A 19,703-nucleotide genomic window follows, 5' to 3' on the forward strand; every position below is an offset into this window, starting at 1 on the left:
CATGTAAGATTTTCACGTGTACCTACGTAGAGTACATTTTAACAAGTATAGATTGCCTTTTTATAATAACGATTATATGTCAACACATCCACATTGACATGTAAGATTTTCACGTGTACCTACATAGAGTACATTTTAACAAGTATAGATTGCCTTTTTATAATAACGATTATATGTCAACACATCCACATTGACATGTAAGATTTTCACGTGTACCTACATAGAGTACATTTTAACAAGTATAGATTGCCTTTTTATAATAACGATTATATGTCAACACATCCACATTGACATGTAAGATTTTCACGTGTACCTACGTAGAGTACATTTTAACAAGTATAGATTGCCTTTTTATAATAACGATTATATGTCAACTCATCCACATTGACATGTAAGATTTTCACGTGTACCTACATAGAGTACATTTTAACAAGTATAGATTGCCTTTTTATAATAACGATTATATGTCAATACATCCACATTGACATGTAAGATTTTTACGTGTGGCTGAACTATGGAATTTAGACAGTTTTATTACAGGGTTGGAGTTCGAAATTTCATGACGATTTTCGAGTTTTACAAATGTCTTTGAAGAAGTCATGTGGCCGAAATATGATAACAAAGATGAGGACACTAATTTGAAAATAGTATATATCATATATTATTTTTTATTCGAATCCTTCGGGGCCCTTGGCGCAGTAGATAGAGGCGTTGAATCTCTACGGCTCCAGGTGAGCATTGTTTGAAGATAACGGTTTCAATCCTACCCAAAGCAGGCCAAGAGTTTAATTGGCTAAAACGTGGCGCAACAACAACTATGGGAGTCCGTAATTATAAGGGATACAGTTACAAGACTCAGTCTTCCTATCTTGTCACGGTTAATCACCTGGAGAAGGCCCGAGGATGCGTTGGCCGAAACGTGGTGAAACAACAAAAACTATTAAGATGAGAATAACAATTCGCAAATAAATAATTACACATTGTACCTATTTACTATGCCTCCCCACCGGACAGAATTAGACACCAGGGTCGTTTTTTAACGTGGAGAAAAGGTACAAAAATAAAAATTGTCTCAGTCGTGAAGGATTTCTCCTCCACCGAAAGAGAACAAGAAATGGAAGTGCAGCATCTGAGGAACAGATGGTATTTATTTGCTCCCCCACTGAGCAAATTAGGCACAAGGCCGTTTTTAATGTGAGGTAAAAACCAGCTCCCCTAAAAGTAGGCAAAAAGGGGGCACTCTGGTTACCAAAAATAATAATTGTCCCAGTATAGAGGGTTTCCCCTCCATTGACTGGTACAAATTATCTTAAGTGCAGCATCTGCCGGAACAAATGGTATTTATTTGCTCCCCCACTGAGCAAATTAGGCACAAGGCCGTTTTTAATGTGAGGTAAAAACCAGCTCCCCTAAAAGTAGGCAAAAAGGGGGCACTCTGGTTACCAAAAATAATAATTGTCCCAGTATAGAGGGTTTCCCCTCCATTGACTGGTACAAATTATCTTAAGTGCAGCATCTGCCGGAACAGATACTACACTTTGATCTCGGCCCGAAGGTCAAGTAAATCGAATAATTACACATTGTAGATATTATTTTGAATTGATTTGATGTGATTTATTTTTTGTTTTGTTTTGTGCAGGTTTCATGAATAGCACTTGGAATGTCGTCAAAGGTTCAACAGATTCGATTTATTATCGTCTTTGGAAGCGGAATCGTTGTATCCACAGAGACTTCCAGAATATCGGCATCAATGGTAGGAGAATCTTTAATGTTTTTTTTTTTCTTTTCGTTTCTTTTTTATTAATATTTTATTTAATTGGATCTTTTATTTGCTTCTGTATGGACGTAAAACGATCAATTGAACGTACGTATTTTTAGAGATCTTCTTGCTTCCCCCTATTTTTGCTTATTGATTAAAATAAGTGGCATTTAGGTTATTATGCAGAACACGGACCGTGCTGAAATAATAGCGTTATTATTATCAACTTCTGCATAATGCAAAATTATGTGTTTTTTTTTTCACAATCTTTATTCATGACAACGATCTTTGTTTTTTGTAACTTGATTCCATCTGCCAATGTGCTAAAAATACACTGTAAACTTTTAGATAAGACCATCAAACTGTAGATATTTTTTTTTTATATTTTAAATTTCTTTGGGAAATTCTTCGAAAATTATTTAGATTTAAATACACCCTTTATATATCAAAACTTAAATCAATAAATAAAAAAGAAAATAAAAGAAATGAAATAAATAAATAATAAAAATTATGAATTATAATATATAATAATAAGAAAAAAACTAACCTATAAAAATAATATAAAAATAATAAAAAAAAAACAAATACCTTAATACTTATATAAATTAATAATAACTTAAAACACACTTTATACGTGTACATATGCCTGTGTGAGTGCGCGAGTATATCTGTATGTGTTTGTACGCATATGTATTTGTGTGAGTGTCTTTATGTGTATGTTTGTGTGTATATGCATGTATATATATATATATGTATATATATATATATATATATATATATATATATATATATATATATATAAGGCATAAGCCTGACGAATCCTACAGTGGATGAAACGCAGAATATTCAGTGTAGCTTAATCGCCATATATTTTATAAATGACTAACTAGCTCTACCTACGTATTGAGCACTTTTGAAGTAAATACTTAAAGTTTACGCATAAATCTATACTTTCGTATATTAAATTTGTGTGAGTAAATGAAGTAGTTATATATATATATATATATATATATATATATATATATATATATATATATATATAACTAAATAAAACTAGAATAACAACTATTCAATAAGCTTAAATCTTTTAACTTATCAAGATACAAATTAGATAAATACATATTCAATTTTATATAACTGAAAAAAGTCAGTAGTAATTTCAAAATAAAAGATATAATGAAAAAAAAATAAATAAAAAATTGAACGACAAACAACATGTTTCATAGATAGACTTTTGGACCCAATTCAGTAAACCCTTTTTTTCTTTCCATAGTCTAGACAAGTTTAATCTCTTGATTTATAAAATCATTAATATTGTTCTTTGAGATTTTCGTTCATTACGTGTCAACTTTTCTCACTCCTCCCTTCTCCATTTCTCTCTCTCAGTGAATTCATGCCCCCTCTATATATTTATGTCATACTTGCTCCCTTTTCACCCTATCTATCTTTTTACCTCCCGTTCTTCAAATAAAATTTGACTTTTGTAATTAATTTTAAATCCATAAGATCTTTAAACTCGCTCCACGCCCGTCATGGCAAAGTGTATCTCCTCTAAAATTGAAAATGGTCTTCAACCATTTTTTAATTTTTTAATTTTCAATTTTTCTTGTCTGATGAGATCTATTATGATCGAAACGGTCCGCGCATCGTAGCAAGATATGACTGTATTTACATAAAAAATAATAAAAAATATATAATTTGCTCTTTTTGATTGAGCACTATCCACGACCTTTGTTGAAATTCAATTATTCTTCGTTTTTGGATATCTCTCTACCTGGAATATATATATATATATATATATATATATATATATATATATATATATATATATATATATATATATATATATATATATATATACATATATACATATATATATATATATATATATATATATATATATATCTATGAGAGAGAGAGAGAGAGAGAGAATAAATGACAAAAAGTTATATTCCAAAATTCATGATGTTGACCATCTTATAATTTATTCCTTTAATTCAGTTGACTTATAAAATTCTTGACAGTATCTGTTTCGTAGCGCAAAATCAATCACTTAATTATTATATCAATCAGTGAATCTATTATTCCCTTAACTCATCAGAAGAAATAGCAACAATCAATCCGTCAAAAGGAAATGAAATGTGATTTGACATGATTAAGATCCGAAAATTGAAAGAGAAGCTGCAAATACCTTTATATTTTTCCATTACGCCATATTGAATTTTTATCAAACAAAATTATTAAACCCAACTATTCGTACTAACAATATACATTAATATATGAATCTTCTACCAAAATGTTCTATTTGATAATTAGCAAATTTATTAATTCTAATTTGTGTATACATACTTATGAAAATAATAATAAATTATAAACTATTATGCATGTTTGTATATACGAAACTAAACTAAGCTACCCCCCCCAAAAAAAAAAAACGATGGATCATTTCGGTTATCATACCTAATCAATTGTTGAATTGAAAACCATACATAATTCAATTCAGTTGGCTATTATAATCAAGCTTACTAATTATTACAATTATAATTTTTAAAATCATACAATTCAAAAACTATATTTACGTTTTATTACGTTTAAAAATAAACTGAAAACTCCTCTTTATCTAAATTAAATTTACTTAATAAAATGAGGCAGAGTTACCTCCCTGGGAACAAATCTAACGAAATATTAACTTTACTTATATTTATTTATTTATTTATTTATTTTATTTAACATTCATATTATAAACATTCACAACGCATAGACATCCATATTCAACTAATAAGTAGTTTTAATATAGTTTTAATGTCTTTCACTTAATATGATTTAAAAAAATTAAATCGATTTATATTATTGTTGTGAAGACGCCCACTAATTAGCATACGTGGGTGAAAAGATATTGATAAAGGTATCAAGTCAGCAAGACCGGGGAGCTGTGTTCGAACGCCGAATAGACAAGACGCATGTGCCGGTAGCTCCATGAAAGACTTTAACACGCCCTCTGCCGGACAATCTTCCAACTGCAGTACAACTGCACCTTTGTAAATATGTATTATCTTTTCGTCTTAATATATTTGTTTTACCTTTACTTTCTGCGTTTGTGTTGTTATTGATACAGACACAACAATTATAAATTAATTCACTTATCTTTTCAATATAAAATGTTAGTATTGAAAATATTTCAATTGATAGTCATAAGTTATTAAGTTATACTTCATATCTGCTAATGTTTAATTGTAAATTAGTTAGTTACTTACATTTATTTTAATTTTTATTTATTTACTTATATATTTATTCATATTATTATCAATATCATCACCATCAATATTATTTATATTTCAAGTAATATTTTTAATTCATACATTTCACAAATTTTGCTCTGTTCTACATACGGTAATCTAGTATTAATAAACACTAGCTGAACCCGTGAAAATTTCACGTTTTCTTTTCTTTTTTTCACATACACATTATCCCATCACATATCCGTACCTTGAAACATTTACAAACTCCTCTATCTCCCCCTCTACTCCCTCCCTCTCTATCCTCTTGGCTTTGTTTATATCTAACAGCAATCAGTCGTAGTTGCGAGAATATTTTTAATTAACGAAAACTGCGTTTCTCTCTCTTTCCCTCTCTCTCTCTCTCTCTTTTAAAATGAAGCCAACCTGGCAACCCTGATCTCTGCCTTGAGCGTTCGTTTAATGTGTAATCCGCTATTCCAGAATAAAATCTTCTCAACCAATCAAATTTGCCGGAAAGTGTGACACACATAGATAGATAGATAGTTACAAGCGTATTAATATATAGATTTTTCGAACTTGTTACTTATTTAAGCATAATTTTTTTTATCATTATATATATCCTAATTCTCTATCTAATAAGTATGTTTAAGAGTTTTTTCTCTGATAACCTGTTATTTTAATTATAATTAAACAAATGTATATTTAAGTGAAAATTAATTCTAATTTTAATTCAAGTTAATAAGATTTATAAATATTGTTTAGACCAAAAATTATGGACTCAGATTTTTCTTATACTTTAAACCCCCTCTCCTATGTACTTTAATTAAATTTTTTATTTATATTTATTTTTATTTATTTATTTTTTATTAAATTTAACTAATAATTCCGAAATTAATTTATAGACGTTAAGTTAATGAATATATATATTAAAGAATATATAGTTTATCTTTATAGATTTTCAATAGAGATATCTTATTATAACTATAACATTGATTTTTACATTTATTCTAACAATTAAACCATTAGGCTCATACATTTGGAACCACTTATCAATAAATTAATAATCACTTGTTGCATCATATACATTTTATTTTTAGATCAATATTTGGAGTCTGATTGATATAAATAAATTTTTAATATTATGATTATTACCATTTATTTTTTCTAATCCATAAATTACCTTACTTAACAAACTCAACTTTACAATTTCTAAACACTACTATCAAACTAAGTAATAATATCGTGATCCATTTCTATTCCCTATACTAATTTAATATTCAATTCTTTCTCTACTCCTAATTATGTAATATAGATGTACGCTCATTTTTTATCACTCCACAGTAAAATAATATATTATGTGAAATATATTAACATACTTACCTTCATTGTTCATATTAAATATTAATTTAGATATATTTTGCCATCCTATATGCTATCATTATATAAATTATTTATGCCTGTATAACAAGTTTATGAAGTTTTATTTATTTTGTTTAATTTAATTAGCTAATTATATTTATATAAAATATTTATCTACATATGGAAAATACTTAAAATTATGCTATTAAGGTATATATATATATATATATATATATATATATATATATATATATTTACACAGTGATCACCACTTATCAAGGCCCGGAAGCCACTCAGGGATAAGGGTTATTGCAAGTACATTACGTTAGTGAGGAGATTTGCTGAAGTGTTTACTTAAGGGGGCGGTTTATTAGGAATTTGTTAACATTGGACTTGAAGACATCCAAGTTGTAGTCCGGAGGGAAGCAGGCAGACGGAACAGAGTAATATATATATATATATATATATATATATATATATATATATATATATATATATATATATATTTAAATGGGGTTAGAACAGTAGTCTAAAGAGCAGATTGTATTTTAATGTGATAGTAAAATTACTAATTTAATTAAAATACAAGAAAAGAACAGCGCTCGTTGTAATGCAGAAATATAATAAGCTCAATAGGCAAATATCCTAGAGCTACTTTAATATTTAGTCATGTGATTGATAATTTAAAATTCAAATTCGAATTCAAATTAATTCATATGTATGAAAACCAAAGAGGGAAGATATAACATATGAGAAATATTTATATATATATTTATATATATATATTTATATAAAATATCTATCTACATATGGAAAAATACTTAAAATTATGCTATTAAGGTATATATATATATATATATATATATATATATATATATATATATATATATATATATATATAAATAAAAATAAAAATTACAATATGTTTGCCAAGGTAATCAAAATGATAAACTTAAAATATAATATAAATATTAAAGAGTTAATATGTACAAGTAAAGTAAACTCAGCCAGATGTAAAAGCTCAATAAAACCGAAAAGGAAGTAGAGATAATAATAATATATATATATATATATATATATATATATATATATATATATTTAAAGGGTGTAAGAATATTAGTCTAAAGAGCAGATTGTATTTTAATGTGATAGTAAAATTACTAATTTAATTAAAATATAAGAAAAGAACAGCGCTCGTTGTAATGCAGAAATATAAATGTAATTCAGATATATAATAAGCTCAATAGGCAAATATCCTAGAGCTACTTCAATATTAAGTCATGTGATTGATAATTTAAAATTCAAATTCAAATTAAAAATCTGTTTCATGAGAAGGAACAACAAAAGTCAATTATTGACTTTGTTGTGTTCCTTCTTATGAAACAGATTTTTAATTTTTAATTTGAATTTGAATTTTAAATTATCAATCGCATTACTATATATATATATATATATATATATATATATATATATATATATATATATATATATATATATATATATGCGTTTTATTTTTATTATCGTATCTTTCTGTTAAGTTACATTATTGTTTCAGCTACTCGGCCGTTTTTTTTTGGCCGTCTGTAGTTTCCTCAGACTTTTACAGAAAGCTACAGACGGCCAAAAAAAAAACAAAAAAAAAACGGCCGAGTAGCTGAAACAATAATGTAACTGAACAGAAAGATACGGTAATAAAAAATAAAACGCATATTTGCTCTACAACAGTATTGAGCAATTTCTTCAATTTTTATTAATTACCATTTCCACGATATATATATATATATATATATATATATATATATATATATATATATATATATATATATATATATATATATTGGGTTAATAAATTCCAACGAAAGAAAGATGTATATTTAAATAATATAGCAGAAAGAGATAGCGACTGACTACAGCGAGGTCAAAATCTCCCTGGACAAACCAAATAAAAAAGCAATAAAAATTCAGCATACCAATGTATAATAAACACTTACAAGCCTCCACCCCTGGGAAAAACTTCAAACTAACTACGAAAATCGCCATTTTTACACATTTGAAAATAATGTCTGACGAGGACGCATCACAGACCGTCTGAAACGCGCGTAAACGATTTCAATGACTTAAAAACATTATTACAATGATCCAAACATAATTCTCAATTAAAAACCAAGACACGGAAAAATAAAATAATGTTAAAAAATACACATTGTTGGTGACTACTCCCTTATTTAAATATATATATATATATATATATATATATATATATATATATATATTCTAATCTATTTTCCGAATCATGGTTTATTTAAGTCCATAGGTTATATATATATATATATATATATATATATATATATATATATATATATATATATATATATTTTCTAATCTATTTTCCGAAGCATGGTTTATTTAAGTCCATAGGTTATATATATATATATATATATATATATATATATATATATATATATATATATATATATATGTAGTTGTATATTTATATATATATTTTCGGACAGCCTACTACTTTTCTTGCAGTATATTAGACTCTTACTCTTATGTCAGTGTTGGCTGATAGAAGTCTCGCATGATATTTAGTTTGGCTTGTTTTCGAACATATTTAAACATATTTTCATCGATTTATTTCACAGGTGCCAGAAGTTTGAAAGCAACAAAATATGTTAAAAGGTGAGAATTTATTTAATTCTGTATACCGTTTTTTCCCGACCTATTTGTTAGGTTCATTTCAGAGTCGTCAATAAATGAAAAATAGAGAAATACGAGGAATGTTCAGACGTCATCCGTCCGAATAAAAAGAAAGACAACCAGACAACTGCAGAGAAGAAGCGACTGCAGCAAGAGAGCGGACACATTATATCTCTGCCATTTTGCACACACACCACCGCCACTCTATGACCCATCTGTGCTGTCAGTGTTGTCACTGGAGAATAAACATTATTCTAATCATTCTCGTTACTTGTTATTAAAAGTACAAGAGGCTTTATTGTATAGTATGTGTGTGTGTGTGTGTGTGTGTGTGTGTGTGTGTGTGTGTGTGTGTGTGTAATCTGTTTATTATAAAAATCAATATTTTTCTATCAATATTTTTTTGGTCGGATGAAGTGTTGTCTTTGGATTGGGACTCCATTGAAACATGCATGCACATATATAACCCATACTATTTATATAATAAACAAACTATATACCAGCTCTGTCCTGTATTGAGCACGCTTTAATAATCACGCGAGTTTTATTGGATTTAGACCTAGAAATTCAATCGCTACAACCGGTATATATATATATATATATATATATATATATATATATATATATATATATATATATATATATATATATATATATATATATATATATATATACTAGTAAAAGTACCCGTCGTTAACTGTGTTCAAAAACAGTTTACAGAAAATGAACTCTGATTTATTAAAGTATGATAGGTTATGGAAAGGAAGGTTTGTAAAGAGATAGCTTCGAATTTGGGGGTATCAAAACCAAACAAAATATGATGAAAGTAAAAATAAAATAAATAGACCTCATAATTTTTTATGCCATACCTGTTCACACTGAAACACTTATCACAATATTCTGTGGATCTATATTAAAAAACCTTGTTAAACTTTATGACATATTTTCATTCTATGGAGGTCAGGCGCGAACGAACACCCATAATTTTATTATACTATATTTCTACCATCTATGGTAGCACATCTTAGACAGTAAACGACCAAGTTCTCTCCGATTCTCTCTCCTCTTATCTTGATCACGCTGTACAATGGGGAAAGGAGTGGCTGGTTATTTTTAATGCATCTAAAACCAAGCTTCTATCTTTACATCATCAACGTTCTGATCCCCATCTGGCATCAATTAAAATGAATGGCTCTCGTCTTGGGGAGACCTCAAGTTTTGACAGGCTTCTGGGCTTGACCTTTACTCCTGATCTTAAATGGAATACGTACATCAAATCTGTTGCCAAGGCCGCTGGAAAAATGGTGAGATCCTTCTATCGATCCAGTAGATATCTCACTGCTGATGCAATTCTCTATCTATATAAGAGCCAGATACGTCCAAGGATGGAATACTGTTGCCACATATGGGCAGGAGCTGCTAGAAAAGACTTGTCCTGCCTTGATAGGGTTCAAAATAGACTTCGTGGCCTGGTGGGAGATGTCCTTTTCTCTTCGCTGCAACCTCTATCTCACAGAAGAGATGTTGCGAGTTTGTCTCTGCTTTATCGTTATTTTCATGGGAAGTGTTCGACTGAGCTGCAATCTATGGTCCCCTCTCGCCAAACTTTCACAAGAAACACTCGACTAGCTGAAAACACTATCAATAATTTTCCCCAATCTTTATCTGTGCCTAAACCTAAACATAGATTCCATGATCAAAGCTTCTTTCTTAGAACTGCACGCCTGTGGAATTGTCTTCCGTTTTCCTGCTTTCCGGCTGACTACAATATGGTTGTGTTCAAGTCTAAAGTTAATAAGTTCTTGATGAGCCGTTCCCGCTGTCTATAATATGGTTGTCTTCAAGTCCAACGTGAACAAGTTTCTGATGAGCCGTTCCACTTAAGTTAAAATATTTACCGAACTTCCATTACTATCGATTACTATATTGTCCTTTTGACTACTCTACACTCTTTAACCCTTATCCTTGAGTGGCCTATCGGCCTTGATGTGGTGACGCCTATGTAAAAAAAATTTCTTCAAACTGAAACATAATTATCAAAGTATACTTACGCAGATAGATATGTAAACTCTTTATTAAAGTCTGTGCCTATTCTATGGAGGCCAGGCGCGAATGCAGACCCCACAATTTTATTATACCATCCCTATTTAAGTTAAAACATACTTATCACAGTATTATGTACATCTATATCAAAAACACGTGTAAACGTTTTTTTTTTTTAATTTTTAAATTTTTATTTCCATACTTTGTGGACCAGGCGAGTACGCAGACCCCACAATTTTAATGAATCATCATTATGCCAGATCAAACATACCCATTCCTGTGTCTCGATACATCTTCTATCATTATATGTGATCAGTGTTCTATAATAGTTAACCATATAGGAGCCTATTCGTGACCAGACGCACACACAGAAGTTCAGCTTTATATCACACACACACACACACACACACACACACACACACACACACACACACACACACACACACACACACACACACACACACACACACACAACCTTTTTAGCAATTTTGGAAGTTCAAAATCTCAGGTACTATTGATCAGAATTCAACCAATGAAGGTTCGTTGGAAAGGTAATGATCTGAATTGTGTAGTGGGCTATGTGGCATTTGCCCTTAAAGTCGCACATGAGGGGGATCATCCATCATCCAGAGTCTATTTTGGGCACTTTTTTACCGCCATAAATTGTTTCAGTCATAGTCATTTGTTTTCCCAGTAGTGCATATAAATTACAAAATATCTGATATTTCCCGCAAAACATATGGCCTTGATGGAGGGTAAACTAAAACTTGCTCAAATAGTTTCAAATGATCTGAAAAAAAAAACAACAAGGGAGACTTGATTACAAATATTTCTCATAATTTATGTCAAACCTCTTTGGTTTTCGTAGAAAAAGTAAATTTCACAATGTATAAAGATTAATTGATACCGGAGATATTCATAATCGTACCATATTTCCAAAAGAGGGGAGATATACCATGAGAAATATTTGAATTCAAGTCTTCTCTTATATATATATATATATATTATTTCTATCTTTAACCCATATTAATTTTCTTACAAAATAAATCCATACCTTTATTTTAATTTTTTCCAGATACATCTGCCTTACCTTTAATGCTAGGTTTATTTATGGTGTCTCTTACATATACTAAAAACCCTTCCCAATACTTTACTGATGAGTAAACTTTGTTTGTTAAAAACACTATATGTAAAAATTATTGTCCGTAGCTTGATGTCTACCACAATAAAAACATTGTTTTCCGAAACGATCGTACAAATTACTGATTTTGTTGTTGTTCCTTCTTATGAAACGGATTTTTAATTTGATTCTAATTTGATTTTTAAATTATCAATCACATTACTAAATATTAAATTAGCTCTAGGATATTTACCTATCGAGCTTATTATATATCTAAATTACAACGAGCACTTTTTCTTTCCCTGTATTTTAATTAAACTAGTAATTTTACTATTACATTAAAATACACTCTGCTATTTAGACTATTGTTCTAATCTCCTTTAAATTATATATATATATATATATATATATATATATATATATATTTTAATCTTTTTATCATTTTTTCTTTTGCCTTCTGTTCCCCTTACCCACCCTTTTTTTCTTTAACCAAGTAAGATCTGTGACTTACTTGTAGTTTCATTAAATACTTTTATATGCAAAATCCGATCCTGCATTTTGCTAATTCCTGCCCTCTGATGAAAGGAGAGCATTTCTTCGAAACTCCGCGGATTAAGGACTATCCACTTTTCTTGTGTTTCCTTTTTTAAAATTAAATATGTTTTTAACTCTTTTTCAAGATGTTTTTCAACATGTTTTATTAATCATTTGTTCATATTATAAGCTCTATTTCCTTTTCGGTTTTATTGAGCTTTTACATCTGGCTGAGTTTATTTTACTTGTAAATATTAACTCTTTAATATTTATAATATATTTTAAATTTACCATTTTGATTACCTTGGTAAACTTATTGTAATTTTTATTTTTATTATATATATATATATATATATATATATATATATATATATATATATATATATATATATATTACGTTTGAGCACTTTACAGTTGAAATAAAGTCGATCACTTTAGCTCGAAGGCGCAGATCATATAATGATTAGATCACTCTGACAGACGTTCAAAACATTTAAAAATAAATGTCTAATTTTCAACAATATAATGGAGTCAGACATGGCTTCGTTGCCGGGTTCGAATCTATCGACCGCCTTTAATCGTGACACCCTCCTGCACTGATCATTCCCGAAAGGATGAAACGTAGGTAGTTAATAATTATTATAGTAAATAATTATATATATATAGTTTTGATAGTTACTATCCGATATTAGGTTCAATAAAATAATCGATAGAGAATTGTTCCTTTTAATAATAAATACGCAATGTTCATGGAATATACTGTCATATTTAAGCGTATCTTTCGACCGGACTACGCCGGGCGGCCTGCTAGTATTTCTATAGCTATTGCCAATTTTCAATATTTTTTGTTTTGTTTTTCAGTTTATCCCGGAATCAAACAACGGATTATCCCTTGATTGTGAGTTATTCCTTAGTCGGAAATGACGTCTGCAACTGGTAAGTTATTATCGTCTGCTTCCGGAGATCTAGTAGCAGAACGGTGCCAAATTGTATTTGGAACGCTGAAATCTACACATTTGAAAAATAATCTCAAGCCGTCGGTCTACCATCTCTTTCTTCATGTAAATTAATTATTAATTAATCACCCCCTCCCATATATTAAAAACAATAACATTAAAACCTGGTGATAATTTTATTATTTATATACTCTTGGGATAGGTATGGTGTAGCAAGCGCCTGGCGTTGCTCGGTCGTAAAATAGATATTTTCATTTTTGCAGATTTCATATGTATTATTGTGGAGCCAATTCTCAATTGATTATTATATTGTACCCAATATAGAGTTGTGATTTACCCCCCTTCAAAAAAAAAAACAAAAAAACAAAACACAAAACATTAACTTCGGTTCGCGCGCGCGCGTGTGTGTATGTGCTGTCAATTTTCATACTACTAGAAAACATCAATCCACAATCATAATTTTTTAAAAAATAATGTATAGGCGAATTTTCATATTTACTTTTTTGGATTAGCGTTTTAAACGTGTTTAATTGTATATATAGCCGATGCTGCAATCACACAAATCATCGGAGCCGGGAGAATATTATAAAGAGCCACACATAATTGAATGGAATAAAAAGGTTTAGAAAAAAAGAAAATTCTGGAAATTCAATATACATGTATATATATTAATACATATATGCATTATATATATCCTTTGTCCTGTAAATGCCTGCTCATTGGCTGATTAGGAAGGGTGCGATGGGAACTAGAAAGCTGATTGGCTAACAAAAAACTCAAAAGAATGCGCGTATATAAAAACACGAGAACCACAACTCTTCGCATAAGCCTGACGAATCCTAGCGTGAATGAAACGTGGAATATTCTGTGTAGCTTAAATTGCCATATATATTTTATAACTTAATATATATATATATATATATATATATATATATATATATATATATATATACTTATATGCATTTTTTTAATTTTTTTTTTTATTACATTTTCACCCCAAACAAGGCACATTGCCACTTTGGTGTAGGGAGCTACTATCAGGGGAAACATCTACTGAGGTACTATGTAGGGATTAGGGCAGCGAAATGTTGGTTCACGTTGCACTTGAACTTATGCATGTCAGTACAGTTGGGGAAGCAGTGACCTGGAATGGAATTCCAAAGTCTAGCAGTTCTGGGGAAGAAACTACTGGAGTAGAAAGATCTTTTACATCTAGGGATCTCTACAGTGTGGGGGTGGGATTTTGCAGCTTGTCGGGTCTGTCGAGGGTGTTCACGTCGTGGGGGCACAAGTGCTTGCAGTTCTTCAGAGCATTCACCATTATAATACTTGTAGAACAGGCAGAGGGATGCAACGTTTCGACGATGGGACAGAGGCTGAAGTTTAGATGCCAGTTTAGGGCCTATCAGATTTGCGACTCTCTTTTGAACCCTGTCAAGGAGCGAGAGACTAGTAGCCGATGTACCGGCCCAAATATGACAGCAATACTCCATACATGGGCGAATAGTGGCCTTATAGAGGTACAGGATACTTTCGGGTGTTAGAAGTTTTCTAGCACAGTAGAGAGAGCCCACCTTCCTTGCAGCGGACCTGGCAATGCCCTCGATGTAATTGTTCCAACTCATGTTTCCTGTGAACGTTAGGCCAAGGAGCTTGAGAGACGTACTCTCAGATAAAGAGTCGTTGGCCATTGCTATAGGTGAGAGAAGGTTTCTTGTAATTATTGAATGAAACCAGTTTTGTCTTGGTGGCATTGAACGTTACCATCCATTTTTGTCCCCATTCCACTACTGATTGGAGGTCATCCTCTAGTGTTTCTGCCATTACTTTAGATATATGTTCGTTTGTTTTCCTGTCGTGCCTGCTATAGAGTGTGGTGTCATCAGCATATATACCCATCTCAGAGGCAATCTTGTCGGGGAGGTCATTTATGAATATCAGGAACAGCAGAGGTCCAAGGATAGATCCCTGGGGCACTCCCGCATTTATATCATATTGTTTAGATGTACGACCGTCGAGGACAACCTGGATTTTTCTCTTATAATATATATACTTATATGCATATATATACTTATATGCATATATATGCGTGCGTATATATATGTGTGCATATATGTCCGCATATATATCAATATATATATATATATATATATATATATATATATATATATATATATATATATATATATATATATAAAATAAAAATTACAATTAAATTTACCAAAATGATCCAAGATGGTAAAATTAAAGTATATTATAAATATTAAAGAATTAATATTTATAAAGTTATCTCAACCAGATGTAAAAGCTCGATAAAACCAAATAGGAGATAGAGCTTATAATACGAGCAAACAGTTAATAAAACATGTTAAAAAACACTTTGAAATGAGTAAAAAACATATTTAATCTGAAAAGGAAACACTAGATAAGTGGATAGTCCTTAATCCGCGGAGTTTCGAAGAAATACTTTCCTTCTCATCAAAGGGTAGGAATTAGCAAAATGCGCGATCGGATTTTGCATGCAACACACACACACACACACACACACACACACACACACACACACACACACACACACACACACATACACACACACACACACACATACACACACATACACATATATATATATTAGTATATTTAGGCAGCATTTTTTCTTTTATGCAGGTTTCATTAAATAGCACAGATAACTCTTGCTTGTTTTTCTTGTAATCCTCCTTTTCTCTTTGTCGGACAATTTTCCGAACTTTTTTTTCCGAGTGAAAAAAGAAATTTCCCATAATCGCGAACGTTTTCGACCTCCATTAGTCATCCTCAGGCGAGTTATTTTTTACTATTCACCATGTGCTATTTAATGAAACCTGCATATATATATATATATATATATATATATATATATATATATATATATATATATATATATATACACTTTTGTTTTTGTTTGTTGTTGTTGCACACAAAATTTTTTCTAAAGGAACAATCATGCCTGTTATAATAAACCCTTCAGAAATCTCGATCCGAAATATTGACAGTCGATTTAAAAACTATATACACTTCGTTTTTTTTTTGTTGTTGCACGCAAACATTTTCTAAAAAAAAAACAGACTTGCCCGTTATAAGAAATCCTTAAGATCGGGGAATCACGTCAAAAACAAATGTGTTTACAAAGCATGCATTATCGCTACTATGCTATATGGGTAAGAGATTTGGAGAACATATAGAATGCATCTCCAGCTATTGGAAAGATTTCATCAACGTTATATACGGGAATACTTAATATTAACTGGAGTACTCTGACGCCTGACACTGTAGTTCTCAAACGACCAAATAGTACTAGTCTAGAAACGAGAATCATTCAAAACCAGATACGCTGGACTGGACACTTGATTAGGATGGAGAACGATTGACTTCCTAAACAACTGTTTTATAGCGAGATAGATGGAGGCAAAAGACCACAACATAAACCAAGAAAAAGGTTTAAGGATTCTCTGAAAAACAACTTGAAATTACTTGAGATGGATATACATAATTGAGAAGCCCAAACGAAAGATCGATCAAAGTGAAGAAAAATCATCAAAGAAAGTTGTAAGATTTCTCAAGAGCAGCATGTAGATGTTGCTGCCTTAAAACGTGTTTTAAGAAAGCAGGACGAAAATATGCCAGAGAAATTACAACATGACTTGAAGTGCACTGCATGTGGCAGATACCTTTTTGTCAAAAGGTGTATTTTTAAATCATCAAAAACAGGAACAACAGTCTTATGAGGAGGCTTTTACAGCACATCCGGCAAAGCTAAGTTGTCATATTTGTGGTCTAGTCTGCAAATCTGGCCTGACACGACATTCGAGGATTCACAATATAATCATCCGATCACCTCTACAAGAAGGAAAGTTTTTATGTCATATATGTGTATTTTCATGTAGGACTACAGCTGGATTAAAAAGTCATCTACGTGCACATAGCTGCACAAGATTTAACTGAAGAAATGGCAAACCTCTGACAACCAGTAGCAATTGTCAGATATGTATAAGTGTACGTATATATACATATATATATATGTTTAAATGTACGTATATATGTATATGCATCTATAAAAGTATGTATATCTATGTATATATGTACGTATATATGTATGTATATAAATTCATATGCATGCATAGGAATTCATATCAAATTGAGCAAAACACATATATATGTAGATGCATATATATATGTATATATGTATGTATATATGTATATATATATATACAGCTTAAATTGTAGCTTAAAATGTAGCTTAAATGGCCATATATATTTTATAACTTACTACCTAGCTCTACCTATGTATTGAGCACTGTTGAAGTAAATACTTAAAGTTTACGCATAAAATTATACTTTCGTATATTAATTTATGTGATTAAATGAAGTACACACACACACACACACACACACACACACACACACACACACACACACACATATATATATATATATATATATATATATATATATATATATATATATATATATATATAAAGTGATGGTTGTGTTGTTCCAACGAGAGAAAAAATGTATATTTAAAAGAGTGTAGCCATCAACGATTGTGGGGCTTTCAGCCTTTTATCATTTTTTATTTTAAAATATTTTTATAACGTGTTTCAAGCTTTGTACATCTCTCTTCAGATATATTTCCATATAAAGGTTTTTTTAAGTGAAGGGCTATTCTGAAGAACATTTTACATCTAATGCTTCTGAGCGTGTTTTTCAGAGAAATGTCAGTCTCAGACTTTTGTCGCCAATGGTCAGCGTGTAACCCTTCAATAAAAAAATCTTTTTATAAAACTATATCTGAAGAGAGCGAACCAAAGCTTGAAACGCGTTATAAACATATTTTAAAATAAAAAAATGATAAAAGGCTGAAAACCCCACAGTTGTTGATGGCTACACTCTTTTAAATATATATATATATATATATATATATATATATATATATATATATATATATATATATATATATATTGATTTGTAGGCATCGACATACAGTCCTGTTTCGTTGTATCACAACTCATCAGTGCCGCTTGACTAGCATCTCTCCCAAGCCAAAGATTGAACCTAGAACCGTCGTGTTGACAGTCGGCACTTTTCCCGACTCGATCACAGAAGCGACGTCCGCAAATAACTTGTCGGAATGTCTATTTAAATATACATCCGCCACCACTTTTACAGTGCTCAAACCGCCTGTTTGTAAACAAACAAACAACGAGCTTCGCATTTTTCAGTCAATTAAGTAGCGGGTGAGATTATTTACGCCAGTGCTCTACCCAAAGAGGGGGGGGGGCTTAAAATAATGTGTGTGTGCGTGTGTATGTGTGTGTGTGTGTGTGTGTGCGTATAGATGGATTTATATCAAATTAAACAAAAATATTACAACACTGTTTATTCTATTGCGTTAAAAACAATTTCCCTCCAGAGAGCATACATGCTTACTAGCAATGAAAGCCAAATATTCTCTTTTATTCAAGGCACATTGACAGCCTAAAGTATATGACCACCCCAAAGGAAATGTTTCATAACGCGATGGAAACTTTGAAATACTTGGTAAGTAATCTTTTCGTTCACAATTATCAGTAGGGCTATGAAAACAGCATATTTTTTTCCTTGTTTTGAATTTCAGGTATATATCCATTGATATCTTACATGTTTTTTTTATGTAGAGTGATGTGGTTTTCGATTGATTGATTGTGTCTAACTGTGTCGGATATATACTAGAGAGTCAAAAGAGTGAAAAGAATATGCTCTTGTCATAGCCCTGTTATGTTTCTGCTACATACAGCTTGTCTAAATCCAATCTAGCACACAGCTGAAGCATATAAATCTTCCGACCTATTGAACATGATGCGATGGGGTTGGTGTGTTACTTTTCATATTTATAAAACTAAGCTTATCTTTTTTCACCGACAATACTCGGATTCATTTTTTGCCGCAGTAAAAATGAACGACTCCACGTACCCGAC

At 30.6% G+C, this 19,703-nt stretch overlaps 1 protein-coding gene across 1 annotated transcript in view; it reads left to right on the top strand.

Moving 5' to 3' along the window:
* Window positions 1–19,703, top strand: part of LOC145268645 (acyloxyacyl hydrolase-like) — an 86,285-nt gene that overhangs the window by 53,585 nt on the left and 12,997 nt on the right. The window contains exons 12-15 of the mRNA XM_080124124.1: window positions 1,640–1,753; window positions 9,003–9,039; window positions 13,616–13,690; window positions 19,212–19,287. Coding sequence (XP_079980250.1) covers window positions 1,640–1,753; window positions 9,003–9,039; window positions 13,616–13,690; window positions 19,212–19,287 — 302 coding nt within the window. The remainder of the gene's footprint in view (window positions 1–1,639; window positions 1,754–9,002; window positions 9,040–13,615; window positions 13,691–19,211; window positions 19,288–19,703) is intronic.

Source organism: Euprymna scolopes, chromosome 44, assembly GCF_053919585.1.
Source record: "Euprymna scolopes isolate OS-2025 chromosome 44, ASM5391958v1, whole genome shotgun sequence".
Classification (NCBI taxonomy): domain Eukaryota; kingdom Metazoa; phylum Mollusca; class Cephalopoda; order Sepiida; family Sepiolidae; genus Euprymna; species Euprymna scolopes.